General features: G+C 44.5%; 1 protein-coding gene across 8 annotated transcripts in view; it reads right to left on the bottom strand.

Annotated features, from left to right (window-relative positions):
• TRAF5 (TNF receptor associated factor 5) overlaps positions 1 to 20,775 on the bottom strand; it is a 79,025-nt gene that overhangs the window by 32,981 nt on the left and 25,269 nt on the right. For 5 of the 8 annotated variants that reach the window (XM_056568230.1, XM_056568231.1, XM_056568233.1 and 2 more), the window contains exons 2-5: positions 16,664 to 16,760; positions 5,990 to 6,211; positions 1,558 to 1,615; positions 608 to 709 (exon numbers count right to left, since the gene is read on the bottom strand). In XM_056568230.1, the coding sequence (XP_056424205.1) occupies positions 608 to 709; positions 1,558 to 1,615; positions 5,990 to 6,204 (375 nt within the window). In that variant the 5' untranslated portion in view covers positions 6,205 to 6,211; positions 16,664 to 16,760. Of the gene's footprint in view, positions 1 to 607; positions 710 to 1,557; positions 1,616 to 5,989; positions 6,246 to 16,663; positions 16,761 to 20,071; positions 20,342 to 20,573; positions 20,731 to 20,775 lie in introns of those variants that run through there. The other 3 variants (XM_056568235.1, XM_056568237.1, XM_056568229.1) reach the window with 3 other exon arrangements.

Below are 20,775 nucleotides of genomic sequence, written 5' to 3'. Positions count from 1 at the left end.
TCCTCCCGCTCTGTGCTGTAATGATAGGGATAAGATGTCTAGGGGCGGAATACCCCTTTAAAAGGGGGAATTCCCTCGCTTACATGCAGGGAGTAAGAAAAATACATAATCTAGCCATCCACTCTGTCTCTGTCCAAGTCCCTGTCTGAAAGGAGCCCCCACCCTCCTGAGACACATAGACCATGTGGTTTCTGCCCTGCACTGATGAGGCATGCTCCCTTTAGCTGTGAGGTGTGCGCAGCCTCAGCCAATCAGACACTGAATTTATCTCCTCACAGAGCAGGAGGGTGGGGGCTGATTTCAGAGAGGGAGTTGGACGGCAGTGAGAGGAGAGCTGCAATGACTGCTGGGAAATGTACTAGTCATGCTGCAGGATGGCAAAGAATATCAAGCAGCCAGAGAAGACCACTGGGACCACAGGAGCCATGTCCATCAGGCAGGAGTATTTACAGGGAACATATCCAGGTAGTTTGGTGGTTTGGATCTTTCTTTTTTTTATATGTACTTCCCCGAAGCACCACTTTAAACTAATCAGAACAGAATTCTGAATCCATTTCTAAAAAAAAAAATACATAATAGGACTAAAGCACTTAAAGTAACTGTGTACCTGGAACCTTCCCAGCGATACCTTCATATCACAGTCTGGGGCATTTCTGCAGTATACCTGTAGATTCAGGACTTCTCTTTTACAGCAATTGTCTTTAAAGATCTGGAAAGGAACAGGAATACTTTTACTTGGTCTTCGTTACAATCTACAATCATGTTCATTACTACGATCCTGAGAAAAATCAGTTAAAGGTACTCTGCCCCTAGACATCTTATCCCCTATCCAAAGGATAGGGGATAAGATGTCTGATCGCGCCCGTCCGTCATCCGGCACGGAGCGCAGTTCGCTCCATGCACCAGATGACTGGGGTGTTGCGCCGCAGATATTGGGGGGTTCCACCAGCCGTACTCCAGCGATCAGACATCTTATTCCCTATCCTTTGGGGATAAGATATTCAGGGGTGGAGTACTCCTTTAACTGCTCAAAGGCCATTGGAATTAAAGTGTTACTGTAATTTAAATAAACTTCTGACATGTTGCACAGACATCAAAAGTTGGGGTGTCAGTGCTAAGATCCCCTCCAATCGCTAGTTATAGCCGGGTGAAGTGCCCAGCAGTGTACGTCACTCCACTGCTTGGCGCTCAGTTCGAATTATTGTAGCAGATGGGCTTTATTATTGTTATTATTTATTATTGTAGGGAATATTCAATGTGAAGAATGTTCACCCGGAAAAAATGCTAATTTACATGTTCCACCGGTGCTAGGACTGCTCGGAAATGTGCAATCTTTATAGATGGCAATGCATTTCCGAGCAGATTCCGCCACAAGAATTGACAAGTCAATTCTTTCGGTGGAGAATGGAATCGGAATTTCCATGGCAGAAATATCTTCTGTAGAAATTCCACCAGGTGCACAGTGCGTCAGAATCCAATTACAGTCAGAAGATTCTGCTTAGAAATCCCGCCCTGTGGACATGGCCTTAGTGTTGAAATAAATAGAGATTTTCCTACCTCTTGAGGTTTAATAGTTTCTTTGTCTATTGGACATTGAGGGATTTCATGCAACTCTCTGCAAAAAGAAATTACAGAATATTTATTAGTCACACACAGGTGATGATTCCTATAGATATAGGACATCAAACTTCAAGATTAAGACCCCATGCAGTAGTCAGATGGGACATTACGATATTTAGGTGTAAAAGAAAACATCAGTATCTGCCATTTCAAAGCAACTGTTTATGACTTCACTTAATGTTTGTATTTGTTTTAGTTCCATATTGGCCTTTTTTCACATTTCATTTGTATAACTGTGGCTATTTAGATGGCATTGACTGCAGCACGATAAGATTTCAGTGATCACGAGGAGGTCAGGTTCATAAGGTCCTGTGTTCACAGAAGCAAGGGTGGATTTAAATGGGTACTCCGCCCCTAGACATCTTATCCCATATCCAAAGGATAGAGGATAAGATGTCTGATCGCAGGGGGGGCGGGGGTCCGTGCGCTGGGACCCCCGTGATCTCCGGCCTGGCATCCAGGCGTTCTGAATATTTATGTTCAGAACAGCGGCTTTGGGCTTCTGTGTTCGTGACGTCATGTGACGCCTCCTCTATTCATGTCTATGGGTGGAGATGTGACGGCTATGGAGCAGAAGTACAAAGCCATCACACCCCCTCCCATAGATATAAATGGAGAGGGCATGGTATGATGTCACTAACACGGAAGCCCGAAGCTGCCATTCTGAGCATAAATGTTCAGAACCCTGGAGTTCCAGCCTGGGGATTGTCGGGGGGTCCCAGCGACTGGACCATCTGCAATCAGACATCTTATCCCCTTTACTATGGATAGGGGATAAGATGTCCAGGGACACAATACCCCTTTAACCATAGGGTCTAGTGATCACTGAGGGGGCAAAAAACCATAAGGGCAAGTTAAAATTAGGCAGCCAAAGCTATATTGTACATCATTATCAGTGGGTCAGAACCATAGGGTCTAATAATCACTAGGGAGGCAGAACCACATGAGCAAGTAAGTATGAGGCAGCCCAAACCATAGGGTGCAGTAAGTATGAGTGGGCCAGAACACCAGGGTCTAATAATCACTAGGGGGCCAGAACCATAAGGTCTAATAATCACTAGGGGGGCAGAACCATGAGGTCTAATAATCACTAGGGGGGCAGAACATAAGGTCTAATAATCACTAAGGGGCCAGAACATAAGGTCTAATAATCACTTGGGGGCCAGAACCATGAGGTCTAATAATCACTAGGGGGCGAGAGCAATATGGGCAAGTAAGTATGAGGCAGCTCAAACCATAGGGTGCAGTATGAGTGGACCAGAACCATAAGGTCTAATAATCACTAGGGGGCCAGAACCATAAGGTCTAATAATCACTAGGGGGCCAGAACATAAGGTCTAATAATCACTTGGGGGCCAGAACATAAGGTCTAATAATAACTTGGGGGCCAGAACCATGAGGTCTAATAATCACTAGGGGGCCAGAACATAAGGTCTAATAATCACTAGGGGGCCAGAACATAAGGTCTAATAATCACTAGGGGGCCAGAACCATGAGGTCTAATAATCACTTGGGGGCCAGAACATAAGGTCTAATAATCACTAGGGGGCCAGAACCATGAGGTCTAATAATCACTAGGGGGCCAGAACCATGAGGTCTAATAATCACTAGGGGGTCAGAACATAAGGTCTAATAATCACTAGGGGGTCAGAACATAAGGTCTAATAATCACTAGGGGGCCAGAACATAAGGTCTAATAATCACTTGGGGGCCAGAACCATGAGGTCTAATAATCACTTGGGGGCCAGAACATAAGGTCTAATAATCACTAGGGGGCCAGAACCATGAGGTCTAATAATCACTAGGGGGCCAGAACCATGAGGTCTAATAATCACTAGGGGGCCAGAACCATGAGGTCTAATAATCACTAGGGGGCCAGAACCATAAGGTCTAATAATCACTAGGGGGCCAGAACATAAGGTCTAATAATCACTAGGGGGCCAGAACCATGAGGTCTAATAATCACTTGGGGGCCAGAACCATGAGGTCTAATAATCACTAGGGGGCCAGAACCATGAGGTCTAATAATCACTAGGGGGCCAGAACCATAAGGTCTAATAATCACTAGGGGGCCAGAACATAAGGTCTAATAATCACTAGGGGGCCAGAACCATGAGGTCTAATAATCACTTGGGGGCCAGAACCATAAGGTCTAATAATCACTTGGGGGCCAGAACATAAGGTCTAATAATCACTTGGGGGCCAGAACCATGAGGTCTAATAATCACTAGGGGGCCAGAACATAAGGTCTAATAATCACTAGGGGGCCAGAACATAAGGTCTAATAATCACTAGGGGGCCAGAACATAAGGTCTAATAATCACTAGGGGGCCAGAACCATGAGGTCTAATAATCACTTGGGGGCCAGAACATAAGGTCTAATAATCACTAGGGGGCCAGAACCATGAGGTCTAATAATCACTAGGGGGCCAGAACCATGAGGTCTAATAATCACTAGGGGGTCAGAACATAAGGTCTAATAATCACTAGGGGGCCAGAACATAAGGTCTAATAATCACTAGGGGGCCAGAACCATGAGGTCTAATAATCACTTGGGGGCCAGAACATAAGGTCTAATAATCACTAGGGGGCCAGAACATAAGGTCTAATAATCACTAGGGGGCCAGAACATAAGGTCTAATAATCACTAGGGGGCCAGAACCATGAGGTCTAATAATCACTTGGGGGCCAGAACCATGAGGTCTAATAATCACTTGGGGGCCAGAACATAAGGTCTAATAATCACTTGGGGGCCAGAACATAAGGTCTAATAATCACTAGGGGGCCAGAACCATGAGGTCTAATAATCACTAGGGGGCCAGAACCATGAGGTCTAATAATCACTAGGGGGCCAGAACCATGAGGTCTAATAATCACTAGGGGGCCAGAACCATAAGGTCTAATAATCACTAGGGGGCCAGAACATAAGGTCTAATAATCACTAGGGGGCCAGAACCATGAGGTCTAATAATCACTTGGGGGCCAGAACATAAGGTCTAATAATCACTTGGGGGCCAGAACATAAGGTCTAATAATCACTAGGGGGCCAGAACCATGAGGTCTAATAATCACTAGGGGGCCAGAACCATGAGGTCTAATAATCACTAGGGGGCCAGAACCATGAGGTCTAATAATCACTAGGGGGCCAGAACCATAAGGTCTAATAATCACTAGGGGGCCAGAACATAAGGTCTAATAATCACTAGGGGGCCAGAACCATGAGGTCTAATAATCACTTGGGGGCCAGAACCATGAGGTCTAATAATCACTAGCGGGCCAGAACATAAGGTCTAATAATCACTAGGGGGCCAGAACCATGAGGTCTAATAATTACTTGGGGGCCAGAACCATGAGGTCTAATAATCACTTGGGGGCCAGAACCATGAGGTCTAATAACCACTAGCGGGCCAGAACATAAGGTCTAATAATCACTAGGGGGCCAGAACATAAGGTCTAATAATCACTAGGGGGCCAGAACCATGAGGTCTAATAATCACTAGGGGGCCAGAACCATGAGGTCTAATAATCACTTGGGGGCCAGAACCATGAGGTCTAATAATCACTAGCGGGCCAGAACATAAGGTCTAATAATCACTAGGGGGCCAGAACCATGAGGTCTAATAATCACTTGGGGGCCAGAACCATGAGGTCTAATAATCACTTGGGGGCCAGAACATAAGGTCTAATAATCACTTGGGGGCCAGAACATAAGGTCTAATAATCCCTAGGGGGCCAGAACCATGAGGTCTAATAATCACTTGGGGGCCAGAACCATGAGGTCTAATAATCACTAGGGGGCCAGAACCACATGGGCAAGTGAGAATGTGTCAGCCGGAACTATACTGAGCAATGATCAAGTGGACCAAAACCATAGGGTCTGATAAGCATTAGGGGACCAGAACCACATGGACATAGTATGGTGTTTCCACTGCCAGTTCTATTATAAAAGGTGATATCCTCATCTGATCAGCAACCCCTCCATGATAACACTGTTCATCCTGAACTTCCAGGTTCCTTAATTTAATTAATAAAATGGCAGAACGATAGAAATATAGAATGTGTTGGCAGATAAGAACCATTCGGCCCATATGCTAGTCAGTCTGTGGGTGATGCAATAGTGACCATAAGTCGGTGTTTCTTAATCGGAGTGCCTCCAGCTGTTGCACAACTACAAAGGCTGTCCGGGAATGGTAGGAGTTGTAGTTTTTCAACAGCTGGAGGCACCCTGGTTGGGAAACACCGCCCTAAGTAGTCACCACCTAGGAGCTACCCAAAGTACCTGAAGCGGGTAGAGTTTGAGTCCCCATAGAGCCTGTGACGATATACTGCATTCTGACATGATTTTACCGTAACACACAGAGACACTCACTTCAGGCACAGTATACATTTCTCACAGAAGCGGTGACCACATCCTGTCTGATGAGGGTTGTGAAGGACCAGGTGGCAGCTCGCACACTTGTAGCGCTCCTGCAAAGTCTCCACAAAGATGTATTCCTGCTTAGGCTCGAAGTCAAGTGACAGCCCAGTGCTGGAGTTCTGCCGGCAGAATTTGTCTGGATGCAAAGTAACGTCGGCGCAGTCCATGGCAGAGCTGTGAGAAACCAAAACACGGTCACTAAATATTCCTGGAAATGACAGGAGAGTTAGAAAAAAAGTCACCACATGACCAGAGCCAGGATGTGAAATGTCACATTGCACTGCAGAAGTGTAGATGTCATAAGGCAAGTGCAACCTAAACAAAAAGTATGTGGTAGCTAAGAACAGGTCATCAGTCTTCCACCGCTGATCAGCCACCACTGGTCCTTCACCACTGGTCCAGTACCCCTGAACTCCTCCACTGGTCCAGTACCCCTGAACTCCACCACTGGTCATTCACCACTGATTCTCCACCACTGGTCCTGTACCACTAATCCTCCACCACTGGTCCTGTACCACTGCCCTCCACCACTGGTCCTTCACCACTGATCCTCCACCACTTATACTCCATCATTAGTCCTCCACCACTGATCCTCCACTACTGGTCCAACAGCACTGGTCCTCCACCACTAGTCCTCTACCACTGATCCTGCACCACTGATCCTCAACCACTGGTCCTGCACCACTGGTCCTCCACCACTAATCCTCCATCATTGATCCTTGACCCCTTATACTCCATCACTAGTCCTCCACCACTGGTCCTCCAACACTGATCTTCCACCACTAGTCATCGACCACTGGTCCTCCACCAGTGATCCCCCAACCACTGGTCCTCCACCACTGGTCTTCCACATGGTAGAGATCCAGCAAGTCACGAACACATATCTCTCCGTGGTTACCAAAAGAGGCAATACATTCCCTGCATTTTAAATTTTTCTTTAAAAAAAAAAAAAAAAAAAAACAGATTGAAATTGTAATGATTCGACACCCAGTCCTATCAGAGGGCTTATAAGGTGCATATAAATTCCAGCCAGCCTGCCATTCATTACTCATGTTTGTTTGTCTCTATCAGCAATTTCTATTATGTGACCCTTGGCTATTGTCTCCTGACCATTCTCCTGTCTTCTGTATCTGTACTGCGTTGCTCTCTCTGGTAAAGACTCGGCCTGTTGACTGCGATTTTAAGATTGTTTGTGCATTCTCTGTTTTGCCTATTTACCCTTTGTATCCTGATCTGTTTTCAGACCTCCGTACAGTTCTGTTTATTGTTTTGACTTGTGTCGTCACTGCACTATAGTTCAATGGAGGGAACAGAGCCCAGTTGTGGAACCACTGTCTAGGGGATTTACGCAAGTAGGCAGGGAAATGGGCTTTGGGTAAGCCTAGGGCGCACTATTCCCTGCACTTTGTGACAGAAATTAGGTCAAACTTACCCAGATTCTTGATCTGGTTCCAGAGATAGACCCGTTATTATCCAGCATTGCTAATATGTTGATCCCTAGCATTGCGCAATGGAGGCGGGACGAGTAATAGAGTCCCGTCTCCATTTTTGCAAAGCAAGCGATTAACATATAAGCAATGGCGGCTAATAACGGGTCTATCTGCAAAAACGGACCACAGATCCCGGAAAGTCATACCTTAATTTAATCCGGTCCCTGCCCCACACTATAGCCCTGTGCATTGGGTTTAATGTGGGTGAACCGGCCGTCAGTTTCGGTTTAAAACATGTTTTTTTTTTTGTTCTTTTTCAAATGTAGTATACCTTCAGACTGTATATTTTTTTATTCTATTTCCTGTGTAGGATTATGTTGGCTGCTGCCTTGTGGGGTAACAGCATTTAGAGATTTGCTTTACAGCAGCTACAGGGACAAGGAAGCCGGTGTCTGGAGTCAATTCATTGGCCCAGATTTATCAATTTACCAGAGCTTGTAGTGCTAAAAAGCATTGAAATCTATGCTACAATTGGTTGCTATGGACAAATAATGCTAGTTTTTGTCTGACAGATTGATCAATCTGGGCCATTAATGTCTATGAGAAAGTGTAATGGGCATGCTCTGTGATCTGTGCAGAGGTCAATGCTCAGGGTGGACAGGAGGTAACATGTGACCATCATGTATTGCCAATGGCAGATCCTGTGCTATCTGCCTCCAGCTCTATAATACTGTATCACCTTCAGGGCAATGTATATGAGTCGGTGTTGGAGTGTTCGCAGCACCTAAAGCTGAATACTGTTTCCTGTCTAAATGCGGCTTTACAGTGTGTTATGAAAGTTTGGTGTAATCTGTGGTTTATCTCTCTTGTGTACTTTCTGTGGGGAGATAAAACTCAAATAAATAAATTATGGTCTATAATACTATACACAGGCCAAGGACACGAGTGTCACTTCTTCTAGAAAAAAGCTGATCTCTCCTAATGGATAGAATGGTGGACCTATCCCCCTCCCATCCTTACCTCCCTGCAAAACCCTGACAAGGAGGAGTGCACTAGTGGGCTCAGAAGGGAAGGAGCGACAATGGCATTTTGGAGAGCGAATTTTGCTGAAATGTTTTTTGGGTGGCATGTCGCATTTAGGAAGCCACCATGATGCCAAAACTGTAAACTCCCCCACATGTGACCCCATTTTGGAAACTACACCCCTAACGCACATGGCCTTTAATGCCAGTCTAATTCTCTTTCCAAAAGCCCAATGGCGCTCATTCTCTTCTGAGCATTGTAGTGCGCCCGCAGAGCTGTAGGCACACTGGGGAACACCTGAGTTAGGAAACAGACTCAAGCTGCATTCTGGAAGTTGTAGTTTTGCAACAGCTGGAGGCACACGGGTTGGAATCACTGAGTTATGTCATGCATTTTGTGACACCCCAAAAATGAATCACTATGTTTAATATGTCTCATAGCAATGATGTCAGGCATTTTGTGTATAATCAAAATAGGCCAATTTCTGAAGTTTCATCTCTACTGCATCTATTGTATCTGTAGTTTATTTATAGTGTTTGAGATAAGAGACTGATAAGGGGTCTGGTTACACTCTCTCTAGACATCACTACTAAAATTCACCCAAGTAAAGGGGGGTGAGATAACGACTAGTGGAGTATTCCTAAGACTTTGTCAATGTTATCCTGTTTAACAGTTAATTACTCATTTGACTGGACATAAACATTCACACATCTGTGTAAGAGACCTCCATGCTTCTTCTCTTTCCAATAAATTTAGGATGTCTAATAGGCTCCAATATGTCTATGAGAATCCAGGGTCTGATTACCTATAGGTGTCAAAAAGTAATCCCTGTCTGTTAATTATTGGTTCATTCGTAAAAGTGTGGAATGTTGTTTAAGACCAATTATTGACAGTTAACCCTTAATGGTAATGATGCTAATTGCTTATGCAATAGCAACCCCTAGTGTATGGGTAGGTGACATTGCACTGAAAGGAAAGGCATTATGGGTGAAATGCTCAATGCATTCTGGGTAGTAAAGTGATGTCATAGTCATTACCATATGTACATGCCCAACCTACATTTATTGGGGAATTCCAATTTAGGAGGGTGTGTCTAACTAATTAAAAAGTCTGGTAAACCAGATGTTAGCTCTCTCTGGAGCCGATAGCTGAATACTGAAATCGGAGCTGATACTAAACTGAAGGTCTGAACTGCTCTAACTGGGGACTGGAAACAGAGACAAAGAGGTCTTCCAAAGACAAATAGGTCCACAAGATGGAAGCCATGTAGATCCCTGCCAGCCGGACTGATCAAACGGTACCGACCCAATGGCTGTCCCTGACTATGAGATGGACCGTTCAGTGTTCCTCAGAGCAGAAGTAAGATTCTTACAGAGTTTTGGTAAGAGACACAAAAATGGTATTCCATTTAATTAAGACTACTTGGGATAATGTGGATGGAATTATATCATTTAGATTGGCGACTAAATTAATAAAATAAAAATTAATTATCTCGATATTGAGATAATAGTTTTAGGATATTGTGAGACTTCATTTTACCTGCAGAAAAATCAAGACTCATAATCTATCAAAGCATTAAATAATTGCTTATACATATTGATAGAATTCCTACTCGCCAAGCTAAGTGTTATAACTATATTTCCCACACGGGAAACTTGTTTCAAGTTTTTCCTCCTAAAATATAGAGCAAGATCATATATCACTGCTATTTGTCTTAATGTCTTACCAAGATAATGTATAGAAAATAGTCCAGAATGGGGGGAAGTATATCATATTTCTTCCATATTTATATCCTTAGATGGATTTCCCCATTCTTGGAGTCATGTGATGTGTAGTAGTTAGAAGGGGGCGGGGAGTGTATTTAGCATTCCATATTGATGTCTAATGATTAGATATTGCCTACCTTAATATCATGAGGTTCCTTTGAATAGAGTGATATGTAACCTTTTTCTTATATGATATTCTAACCTGGTAGCTTTTGTTTATTTTAACAAGTTACTTACTACCCACATGTATTGTTCTACTTTTATGTAGTCAACTAACAATCTTGTACGGTTTACTAATATCTAATTGATATTCATTTGCATATATCATTGTGTTTGTTACTTATTTATGTTTGTTTATAATCATATAAATATGCATACTTTATAATCCCTGTGCATTATTTGTATATTGCAAAACTACATCCTTAAAGGGGTACTCCGCCCATAGACATCTTATCCCCTATCCAAAGGATAGGGGATAAGATGTCAGATCGCCGGGGTCCCGCTGCTGGGGACCCCGGGGATCGCCGCTGCGGCACCCCGCCATCATTACTGCACAGAGCGAGTTCGCTCTGTGCGTAATGACGGGCGATACAGGGGCCGGAGCAGCGTGACGTCATGGCTCCGCCCCTCATGACATCACGGCCGGTCCCCTTAATGCAAGTCTATGGCAGGGGGCGTGACGACCGCCACGCTCTCTCCCATAGACTTGTATTGACGGGGGCGGGCCGTGACATCACGAGGGGCGGAGCCGTGACGTAACGATGCTCCGGCCCCTGTATTGCCCGTCATTACGTGCAGAGCGATCTCACTCTGCGCAGTAATGATAGCGGGGTGCTGCAGCAGCGATCCCCGGGGTCCCCAGCAGCAGGACCCCGGCGATCTGACATCTTATCTCCTGTCCTTTGGATAGGGGATAAGATGTCTATGGGCGGAGTACCCCTTCAAGCGTTACTGTCATCCTGTCATAAAAAGAACTTGTTAATATCTGAGGAAATAGTCGGACTCAGATGTGAATTGTAGTGATTAGCTTTGTCTACAATTCACCAGGTCATAATTTTGATATTTGTAATAATTTTCATAATTTTTTATTTGTCATAATTAATAATTTTTATGACCATAATAAAACTACTACTCCCAGCATGCACTGACAGCCGAAAGGCATGCTAGGAGTTATGCAACAACTGGAGAAGAACAGTTTGGAGACCGCAAAGTATTGGTGTTCAAACTGTAGCCCTCCAGATGTTGCAAAACTACAACTCTAAGCATGCCCAGACATGCTGGAAGTTGTAGTTCTGCAACATCTGAAGGGCCAGATATTGCAGAATTACACTGCTCAGCATCCCTGACTGTCTGGGCATGCTGGGAATTGTAGTTTTACAACATCTGGAGAGCTACAGTTTGGAGACCATCATTTAGTGGTCTCCAAACTGTGGCCCTCCAGATTTAGCAAAACTACAACTCCCAGCATACCCAGACAGCCTTTGGCTGTCTTGACATGCTGAGAGTTGTAGTTTTGCAACTTTTAGAAGGCCACAGTGAAGATCACTTACCAGCGATCTTCACTGCAGCCTCCTCCACCGCCTCACTTTACGGCCGCATTCCTCCTGCCGCTGCCACACGATGTCTCTGTCGCCACCACTCCAAATGATGTCCGTACCGCTGCCGCCGCAGCTCCGGTAAGCCGGCCATTCCCCCCTCACCTCCGCTCTGCCCACCGATCGAAGTCCGGGCAGAGCGGAGGGGTGGGGGTGGGGGGTCGTTGTGTGGGAAATCAACTTTAATTATTATTGTTTTGACTTGTGTTGCCACTGCACTATTGTCCAACAGAGGGACCAGCGCCCAGTTGTGGAACCGCTGTCTAGGGGATTTAAGCAAGTAGACAGGGAAAGGGGCTTTGGGTAAGCCTAGGGCGCATTATTCCCTGTGCTTTGTGACAGAAATGAGATCAAAGTTACCCAGATCCTTGATCTGGTTCCAGCGATAAACCCATTATTATCCAGCATTGCTAACATGTTAATCCCTAGCATTGTGCAATGGAGGCGGGACCAGGCAAGGAGGCTCGCAATGCTGGGTATGCCGGGTCCCACCTCCATTTTGCAAAGCAGACAATTAACATATAAGCAATGCTGGCTAATAACGGGTCTATCTGCAGAACCGGACCACAGATCCGGGTAAATCATACCTTAATTAAATCCGGTAAAAATGACACATTATCTGTATTCTGTAGGTCCATTTGTCATACCTGATTTATATAAGTTTTGTTTATTTTACTACTTTTAATGTTAGAACTTTTTGTGCGAAAATTTGTTATGCATAAAATTGTCCTATTCTGACCTATAACTATTATTTTTCCGTATACGCAGATGTACGAGGGCTCATCTTTTGCGCCGTGATCTGTTGTTTTTATTGGTACCATTTTGTTTTGATGGGACTTTTTGATCGCTTCTTTTCGATTTTTTTCTGGTATATGAGATAGTGACTGTCAAGCCCAAGGCCTGATTATTAAAATTCTATATGTGTATTATAAATTATAACTGTGTGTGAGGTATTATCCAAGACCTGGGGGTGAGAGGTCTTTCAGACTGTGGGTTTGTGTATTGCATTTTATTGGGGGTCTGGCTATTTGTTTACATCTCCTTTGTTTACAGCTCTTTTGAAGTAGCAGGAAGTCATGCACTCTGGTCCCATCATATAATCAACCAGATAAGAGGACCAGAAACAGAGATGCCCCCCTGGTGGGATCAGAGGGGAGGGGGGAATGGAGTCTCCCTCCAACAAGGCAGATCTATAATATTTAACAATGCTAGACTCAGGGTGTTCAATGCTGTGCAACAAGCTGATAAGACCATCCTAAGAACAGCTGGAACTCACTGAAGGACTGCTATATCATCATGCTGTAAGAACTTAATCTTTTGTTTTCTGAACTTGCCTTGATAAACTCTTTCATATTTTTGTAACTGTATGTCATTTGTTTATTTTTATGCATAGCACTGTGATACCTTTTATCAGATTAAATGTTTAATTAATCAGCTCTGGTCTTTGATCTCTAAATATATGAGCTCACCTTTCTGAAGGCAGCTCTGATGGAAACACGTTTATCTAAGGGTTAATTTGGTGACTTGCTGGGACTAGTAGTGTATACCCAGAGGTCTGGCGGCTTTAACCCTTGCACCATCACACTCTCTCTATTGTCTTGGCTGGACCGATAGGGTGTGATCGTGACAGTGACCAAAAATATGCTATTCTGGTATTAGGTCATTAGTGTAACCTGCACTAATCTGTGGGTACAGACAGGTAGTGCAGATGACACAGATGACAACGGTACCTTGTGCCGTTCCGTGCTGTCATTCTCCGGTAATCTTCTCCGGTATCTTCAGCTCCGGGCCTGGCTTGGAGCATGGGTGGAGCTTAGTGACATCATCGCTGCTGTTCTCTGCTGGGTCCCGATGCTAGCAAACAGCAGCGGTGACGTCACTAAGCTCCGCCCATGCCCCAAGCCGGGCCCGGAGCTGAAGATACTGGAGAAGATTCCCAGAGAACGACTGCATGGAACGGGAAAAGGTAAGTACCGTTGTCATTGGTGTCACCTGCACTGTCTGTCGGTACTGACTGGTTAGTGCAGGTGACAGATTTCCTTTCCTTTCCTCATGTGGCAATACCACATATGTTTATGTTTGTTTTTTTTATAATTTTATTAAAAAAATGGAAAAAGGGGGGCAATTCAAACTTTTATTAGGGAAGGTGCTTATTTACATTTATTAACTCTCTTTTTTAAAATTTTTACACTTTTTTTTAGATTTCTTTAGATTGCACACACTAAACAATTCTATGCAATAGAAAAGCATTGATCAGTGTTATCGGCGCTTTATTAGTACAGGCTACTGAGGCTGCCTGCACTATTGTAGCACCAATCGGATGGCAAAGAGGCAGGAAAGGGCCCTTCTGCCATCCTCTTAACTGGGACCTTGTGATTTCATTGCGGTGGTCCCAATCAACCCACTGAGCTAAGTGGGATGAAGTTTTTCCCATATTAGACATTGGAAACAACTTTGATTGCGGCGTCTTAAGGGTTAATGCTGGACATCTGCCCAATCGGTAATGTCTGCCAATAGCTATGGGTCCCAGCTGCTCATACCAAAAGGGACCCACTGGGGGAGATTTATCAAAGGATTTAGACTGGTTTTTCTTGTCTAAATTTGTCGCACAGAAAGTCGCAGTCTAAATATGTGCGACTTTTCTGCGACTTTTGCTCTAGAGGATTTTTAGAACATGATGCATGCAAGTCTATTTTAGACTGAAATGCATTGAAAAATGCATTGGTGTGGAATTTATCAAAAGCGACTTTTCAGCGACAAGTCGCATAGGCTGAAAGTACGCCGAAATGTCAGACCATGTTGGAGCAGGTTTAAATATAGACTAAAGCATAGATCATGCAGTCTGTGCACAGAATTTATCAAGAGCTGTGCGCCATTTGATAAATTAGGTGCACAATAGACCAGACTAACCCTCTGTAGTTTGGTCTATATTGATGTGGGACATAGACAACTTTGATAAATATCCCCCACTGTGTATGAAGCACGCTTAGCTTCTGAGCACGTTTCATATAATGCTCCTCATTGGTTAAGGATGCTGAGCGATCTGGCGCCAACGTGCATGGGGGCCCCAAAATTCTCTATTGACGAGGGCCCCATGAGTTGTTAGTCCACCCCTATATCCTGCTCTGGACAGTTCTGACACGATAGAGGTGTCAGCAGAGAGCACTGTGGTCAGACTGGAAAGAACTACACAACTTCCTTAGGAGCATACAGCAGCTAATAAGTACTAGAAGGATTACGATTTTTATATAGAAGTAATTAAAAAATCTGATGTCCAATAGGAAAAAGAAGCGGAGCACTCACCAGACCTTGAATGCAGGTTGACTTTATTGACCGGATCGATCAAAGACACATCAGGGGGGAGGTGGTACAGACAGGGGAGTACATTCAAGAACACCTCCATGAACGAAACAATTAAAAAATCCATCCGTAAAAATTGGTTCATGCTACAGCAAGACAGCGATTTATCCCAGATAACTGCTCAACCACCAATAATAACGCATCGTAAAAATACTACTATACAAGATTTCTATAACAGATTTAAAAAACAAAAAAAACATAAATCCAACTGGTTAACTGACACCCGCCCAGTAGGAAATTTTCCGTGTGGGACGTGTAAACAATGTAAGTTTAACAGCAAACAAAATAATTTCCAGTTAGGAGGTTGTTACATCCAGGTTAGACAAATGATTACCTGCAAGACAACAAATGTGGTTTATTGTCTTTTTTGGACCTGTGGGCACTATTATGTGGGTAAGACAATCCGTCCCTTGTACCACAGGATCAGGGAACATTTTAGGTCCCTGATCACTGGTACAGGGGCCCCCAGATTGATTTCCCACATGAAGGATTATCATGATAATGATCCAGAAGCTCTACGCTTTACAGGTATAGAACATGTGTCAGCAGCCAGAGGGTTAAATAAACATCAGCAACTGCTGAAATGTGAAGCTAAGTGGATCATCCGGACGGATGCCACCGGCCCCCTTGGAATGAACGAAAAGCAAGAATATAGCGCTTTGGTTTAAGAATATATACCTTTGTGTCTCACATGTGAAGTTGTTGCTTTTAATATGCACTTTTATATGTTTTTGTAATGATTGTTACACAATCAAGGCAGCCCACCAAAAGTATGTTACCTACCTGTAGCGTCATGGCTCCCTTGATCCCATAAAGCACACCTTTTCCTGTGACCTCATCAGTCCCGGTCTGGAGAAGCGCTTCGGCGCGCAACGGTCCGTCACCGAGAGGATACCCCCGCGTCTCTAAGACACACTCCCCTGTCTGTACCACCTCCCCCCTGATGTGTCTTTAATCGATCCGGTCAATAAAGTCAACCTGCATTCAAGGTCTGGTGAGTGCTCCGCTTCTTTTTCCTATTGGACATCTGTTTATACCGTCTATCAGCGTAGCAGCACCTGTATGTACCTCCAGCAGTTGCAAGGGGAGAAGTCATAAAGGGTCCCAGTCTTTCCTGTCCTCAAGATACAGAGAATGGTGCCGAGCTTCTTTCGTTACATAATTTAAAAATCTGTTTAACTTTCTGGCACCAGTTGATTTAAATATATTCATTTTCCAAGGGAGTATCCCTTTAATATGATTGAGCATTGTGTAATGCTTCATTTCTCCTGCGGAGGCACTGCAGGTAAATTGAATACTTACTGCAACAACACAGTTCTATGACACAGGTTCCAGGATTTCAGTAGATGACACCCACAATGCTCTGTGTACTCATGTAACCTATAGAGCCAAATGTAACCACCTCCACATAAGCACTTGCAGTTCCTAAATAGGAAACCATAAAAAACTTACTGTTATAAGTCACTGAATCAGCTTCCTGTTGACATATGAGGCCGTCTCATCGAAGGGTTTTGTGGTTGAAAAGTAGAAAGGTGCAAAAAAAAATAAGCTGTGGAAAGATAAGAGAAATGAGCAAAATATTACTAAAAGGACAATGTTTTTAGATAGGACCCCAGGTTCAACAAAATGAAAGGGGTTGTTCAAGGAACTAAACTTATCAGACACTTGTCCCCTACCCACATGTACGGTGATCTCCTGTATGGGGCCCTGTCTACTCCTCTGCACACTCTGGCCAACACCTTTCTGAATGGATGCAAGTGACGGCCCACTCAGTCAATCACTGATTGAGATGGGACATTGCTGTGGCCAGCAATGGTGATAAACGTCTTATCACTGGAGGTTCAGAGTGCTGGGACCCCCGGAAATCTCCTGTACGGGGCCCTGGCTACTTATGCGTCATGGCGGACTCTGAACCCCACCTTCCTGGATGGATGCAAGTGATGGCCCACTCAGTCAATCACAGGCTGAGGTGGGACATCGCTGAGGCCAGTGATTGGTTGAGCGGATCGTCACTTTCATTTGTCCAGGAAACCGAAATGCACCTAGGACAAGTAAGTAGCCAGAGCCCCGCACAGGAGATCTCAGGGGTCCCAGCATTTAGATACTTATCCCCTATAATATGATAAGTTCAGTTCCCGGGACTACACCTTCAAACAATAACCCATACTCATCTGCCCTGATCCCAGACTAGGGGTCAAGTCCTGGGGGGAAAAAAAGTGTGGGAACTCGCCTAAAATTTCCCCTTAAGGGCTGGTACTGCTAATGTGAATGGTGTTCCGGCTGTGAAAAAAGTGCAGGAACTTAGTTCCCACGTGTTCTTGCAGGACTTGAGCCCTGTCCCAGACCACTGATGGTATGTTGGCACCAAGTCCCCAGAATTCTTCTTGCTTCCAACAATGTCCCATTCTTGCAGGAACTGCCTGCTTGGCCGATCACTGCAGAGGTGACCTGCTCCAGACAGTGATTGGCTGAATGGGCAGGAAGACATCACGAAAAGCAGAGAGCACAAGGGACTGAGTGTTGTTGGAATGGCAGCATCTGGAGATCAGGGAAGATGAGTATGTGTTTTTTTTTTTTTTTTTTTAGTTTCTGTAGTATCCAAGGTACTTCAAAAAAACAAAACATCTTCCCTAAATAATCCCTTAGAGTGCTCCATATACTTTCGGGGAGCTGGATGTTACCATTTGGATTGTTCTCTATGTTTATATGGGATCTGGCCCACTTCCTTCCGTGCCCCCCGTTGATGTCTTGTGTTCATTATAAGATGTATAGTTTTTAAAATATAAACGGTAAAGAAATAAACCAGGCACCGCTCTACAAACACGTCAAATCCCGTAGGATGGCTCCTATTGGCTATTGTTAGCTACAGGTATAAATTAGCAGCTAGCTGTATCCTAGCGTGCTGACTTCCAAGTATAAAGAGCTTCAGAAAGATATCATACAACAAAGGAACATGAAGTCGCACTCACCCGGACAAATCTTCAGCGTGATGAAAGCTTTATTCCACAAGAAATGCTACACATACAGAAAAATTTGAATCCATGGGGGGAGCGAGAGCCGTGAGACTCTCAGACGCGGGGCATACCACTGATAGGCTACTAGTTTCGTGTCACTATGGACGCTTCTTCCGGCCCAGGTATACCGAAACTAGTAGCCTATCAGTGGTATGCCCCGCGTATGAGAGTCTCACCGACTTCATGTTCCTTTGTTGTATGACCGTTTTAAAAATATATACAAAAAAAAGAGGATTGCAGCAGCACACATTGGTCAAAAAATTAAGGCTCTTAGCGCACTTTTTGATCAAAATGTGTCCCCCCATCCACCACGCGGAGGTGGCCTCATTTAGGATGGGACCCGAACACAAATTCTGAGCCTAACACTCATATCCCCTCACCTCTGTTGGGCATATAGCCTCTGACTGGGTGACATGCTGGATCCATTAACAATTTAAAAAACCTGTGCACCCCTCCCCCTTTTTCACAGGAGGTTTTTTTAAATTGTTAATGGATCCAGCATGTCACCCAGTCAGAGGCTATATGCCCAACAGAGGTGAGTGGATATGAGCGTTAGGCTAGGTTCAGACTACGGAATTTCTGCCTGAAATTCCGCTTTGAAATTGCAGGCGGAAATTCCGCTTGCTAAAATGTATAGTGTAGTGAATGGGTTTCCGTTCACAAATTCACACTTCGGAATTTGTGAAGCGGAATTTGTGAACGGAAAATCCGCTTGGAAATTTCCGCCTGAAGAATGGCGTTGCTCTTTCTTCAGGCACAAATCCACACGGAACACATTGCAGTCTACTGGAGACTGCAGTGTCCGCGCGTTCCTAGCACCAACTGATTCAGTTGGCGCTGGCCGCACTCGGAATCTCCGGGCGGAAATTTTCTGCCCGGAGATTCCGTAGTCTGAACCTAGCCTTAGGCTCAGAATTTGTGTCCGGGTCCCATCCTAAATGAGGCCACCTCCGCGTGGTGGATGGGGGGGGGGACAAGTTTTGATCAAAAAGTGCGCTAAGAGCCTACATTTTTTGACCAATGTGTGCTGCTGCAAAGTCCAGAAAAAAAAACAACCTTTGAACTCTGACTGTGAAGGTGAGGAGCTGGGAGTTCCTATACTAAGCATACTATACTTCAGATATTTAAAGATTACAGGAGACTCACTGGTGTTTTTTTTTTTTTTTTAATATCTATAAATTCTCTTTCTTTAGAATAATTCTCATTTTGAGCGGGAAAGTCTACTTGTTATTTTTCAGGTCTGAAGTTACTGCCCTGTTTGTCCCAAATGTGTACAGTAAATGATCCATGTTCATGACTAACATAAAAAAAATAACATATTAGTCAGCGACACTGTCACATAGTAATTGTGAATTTGGCAGAACCTAGATGACACTAATGGGTGGAGGGTGGCAAAAATCTTTTTCCTCACTTCCCGGTAGTCGAGTGTTTTCCAACCAGGGTGCCTCCAGCTGTTGCAAAACCACAACTCCCAGTATGCCCGGACAGCCAGCGGCTGTCCGGGCATACTGGGAGTTGTAGTTTTGCAACAGCTGGAGGCACCCTGGTTGGAAAACATTGCCAGTAGTCTAGTTCTGTTTTACCTACAAGGCCAGATATAAATGAGAGTAAGACAGCAGCTATTCTGCGCATGTATTACGGCCGCAAATCCCAGTCTGAATGGGGATCAAATTACCAGAACTGACCGCAGTCAGACTGAGAAAAGTGTCTGAAACTGGTCCCCGGGTAAATCCACATTTTTCATCAAAAATTTGCATAAAACTCTGCGTATTTAACCAAAGTTCAGCACACATTTCGCCTCCAGCTATAATGAAAAGGGTAAATGGTAATCCATTGGGGATTTTACCTGGGTAAATCTGCATTAAATCTGCCACATGTGTATTCACCCTAAGGCTATGTTTACATGGCGGAATTTCCTCGCCGAATCAAGCGGAAAAATTCAGCTTGGAACATGTGTCCCATTCACGCGGCAGATTTTCCGCTGCGGAAAGTCTGCATTACGGAATTATGAATTTCGTTCAAAATCTGTGTGTTGAACCCTCTCCGAAATCTGGGACGTTGAGTGTGAGAAATTCTGGACAGAGGGGGAGATTTATCAAAACCTGTCCAGAGGAAAAGTTGCCCAGTTGCCCATAGCAACCAATCAGATCGCTTCTTTCACTTTTGAAAAGGCCTCTGCAAAATGAAAGAAGCGATCTGATTGGTTGCTATGGGCAACCCAGCAACGTTTCCTCCGGACAGGTTTTGATGAATCTCTCCCGGAATCTGCAAAACTGCAATGAATCCGCTGCCAGCTTGGCAAAACGTAATCTAAGCGAAAGCATAGAAATTACGCCGTGTGAACATACCCTTAGGGAAGGATCATATGGGGCCTATCCGCAGCATATTTGACGCTGTACATACGCCAATGGCAGTCACAAGAGGGACTGCAGAGCGAGCTCCCAGCTACGGCCGGGTACCTCTCAATGTCCGCTCGTAGCGGCGGATTTGTAATGTTCCAGTGCAAGTACATGGTCCTATACTACCCGTAGGCCCTGTCAGATTGAGTCC

The sequence above is a fragment of the Hyla sarda genome, chromosome 3, assembly GCF_029499605.1.
Source record: "Hyla sarda isolate aHylSar1 chromosome 3, aHylSar1.hap1, whole genome shotgun sequence".
NCBI lineage: Eukaryota > Metazoa > Chordata > Amphibia > Anura > Hylidae > Hyla > Hyla sarda.
The sequence above is the reverse complement of the archived record's forward strand: the minus strand, read 5'-3'. Positions and strand labels throughout refer to the sequence as shown.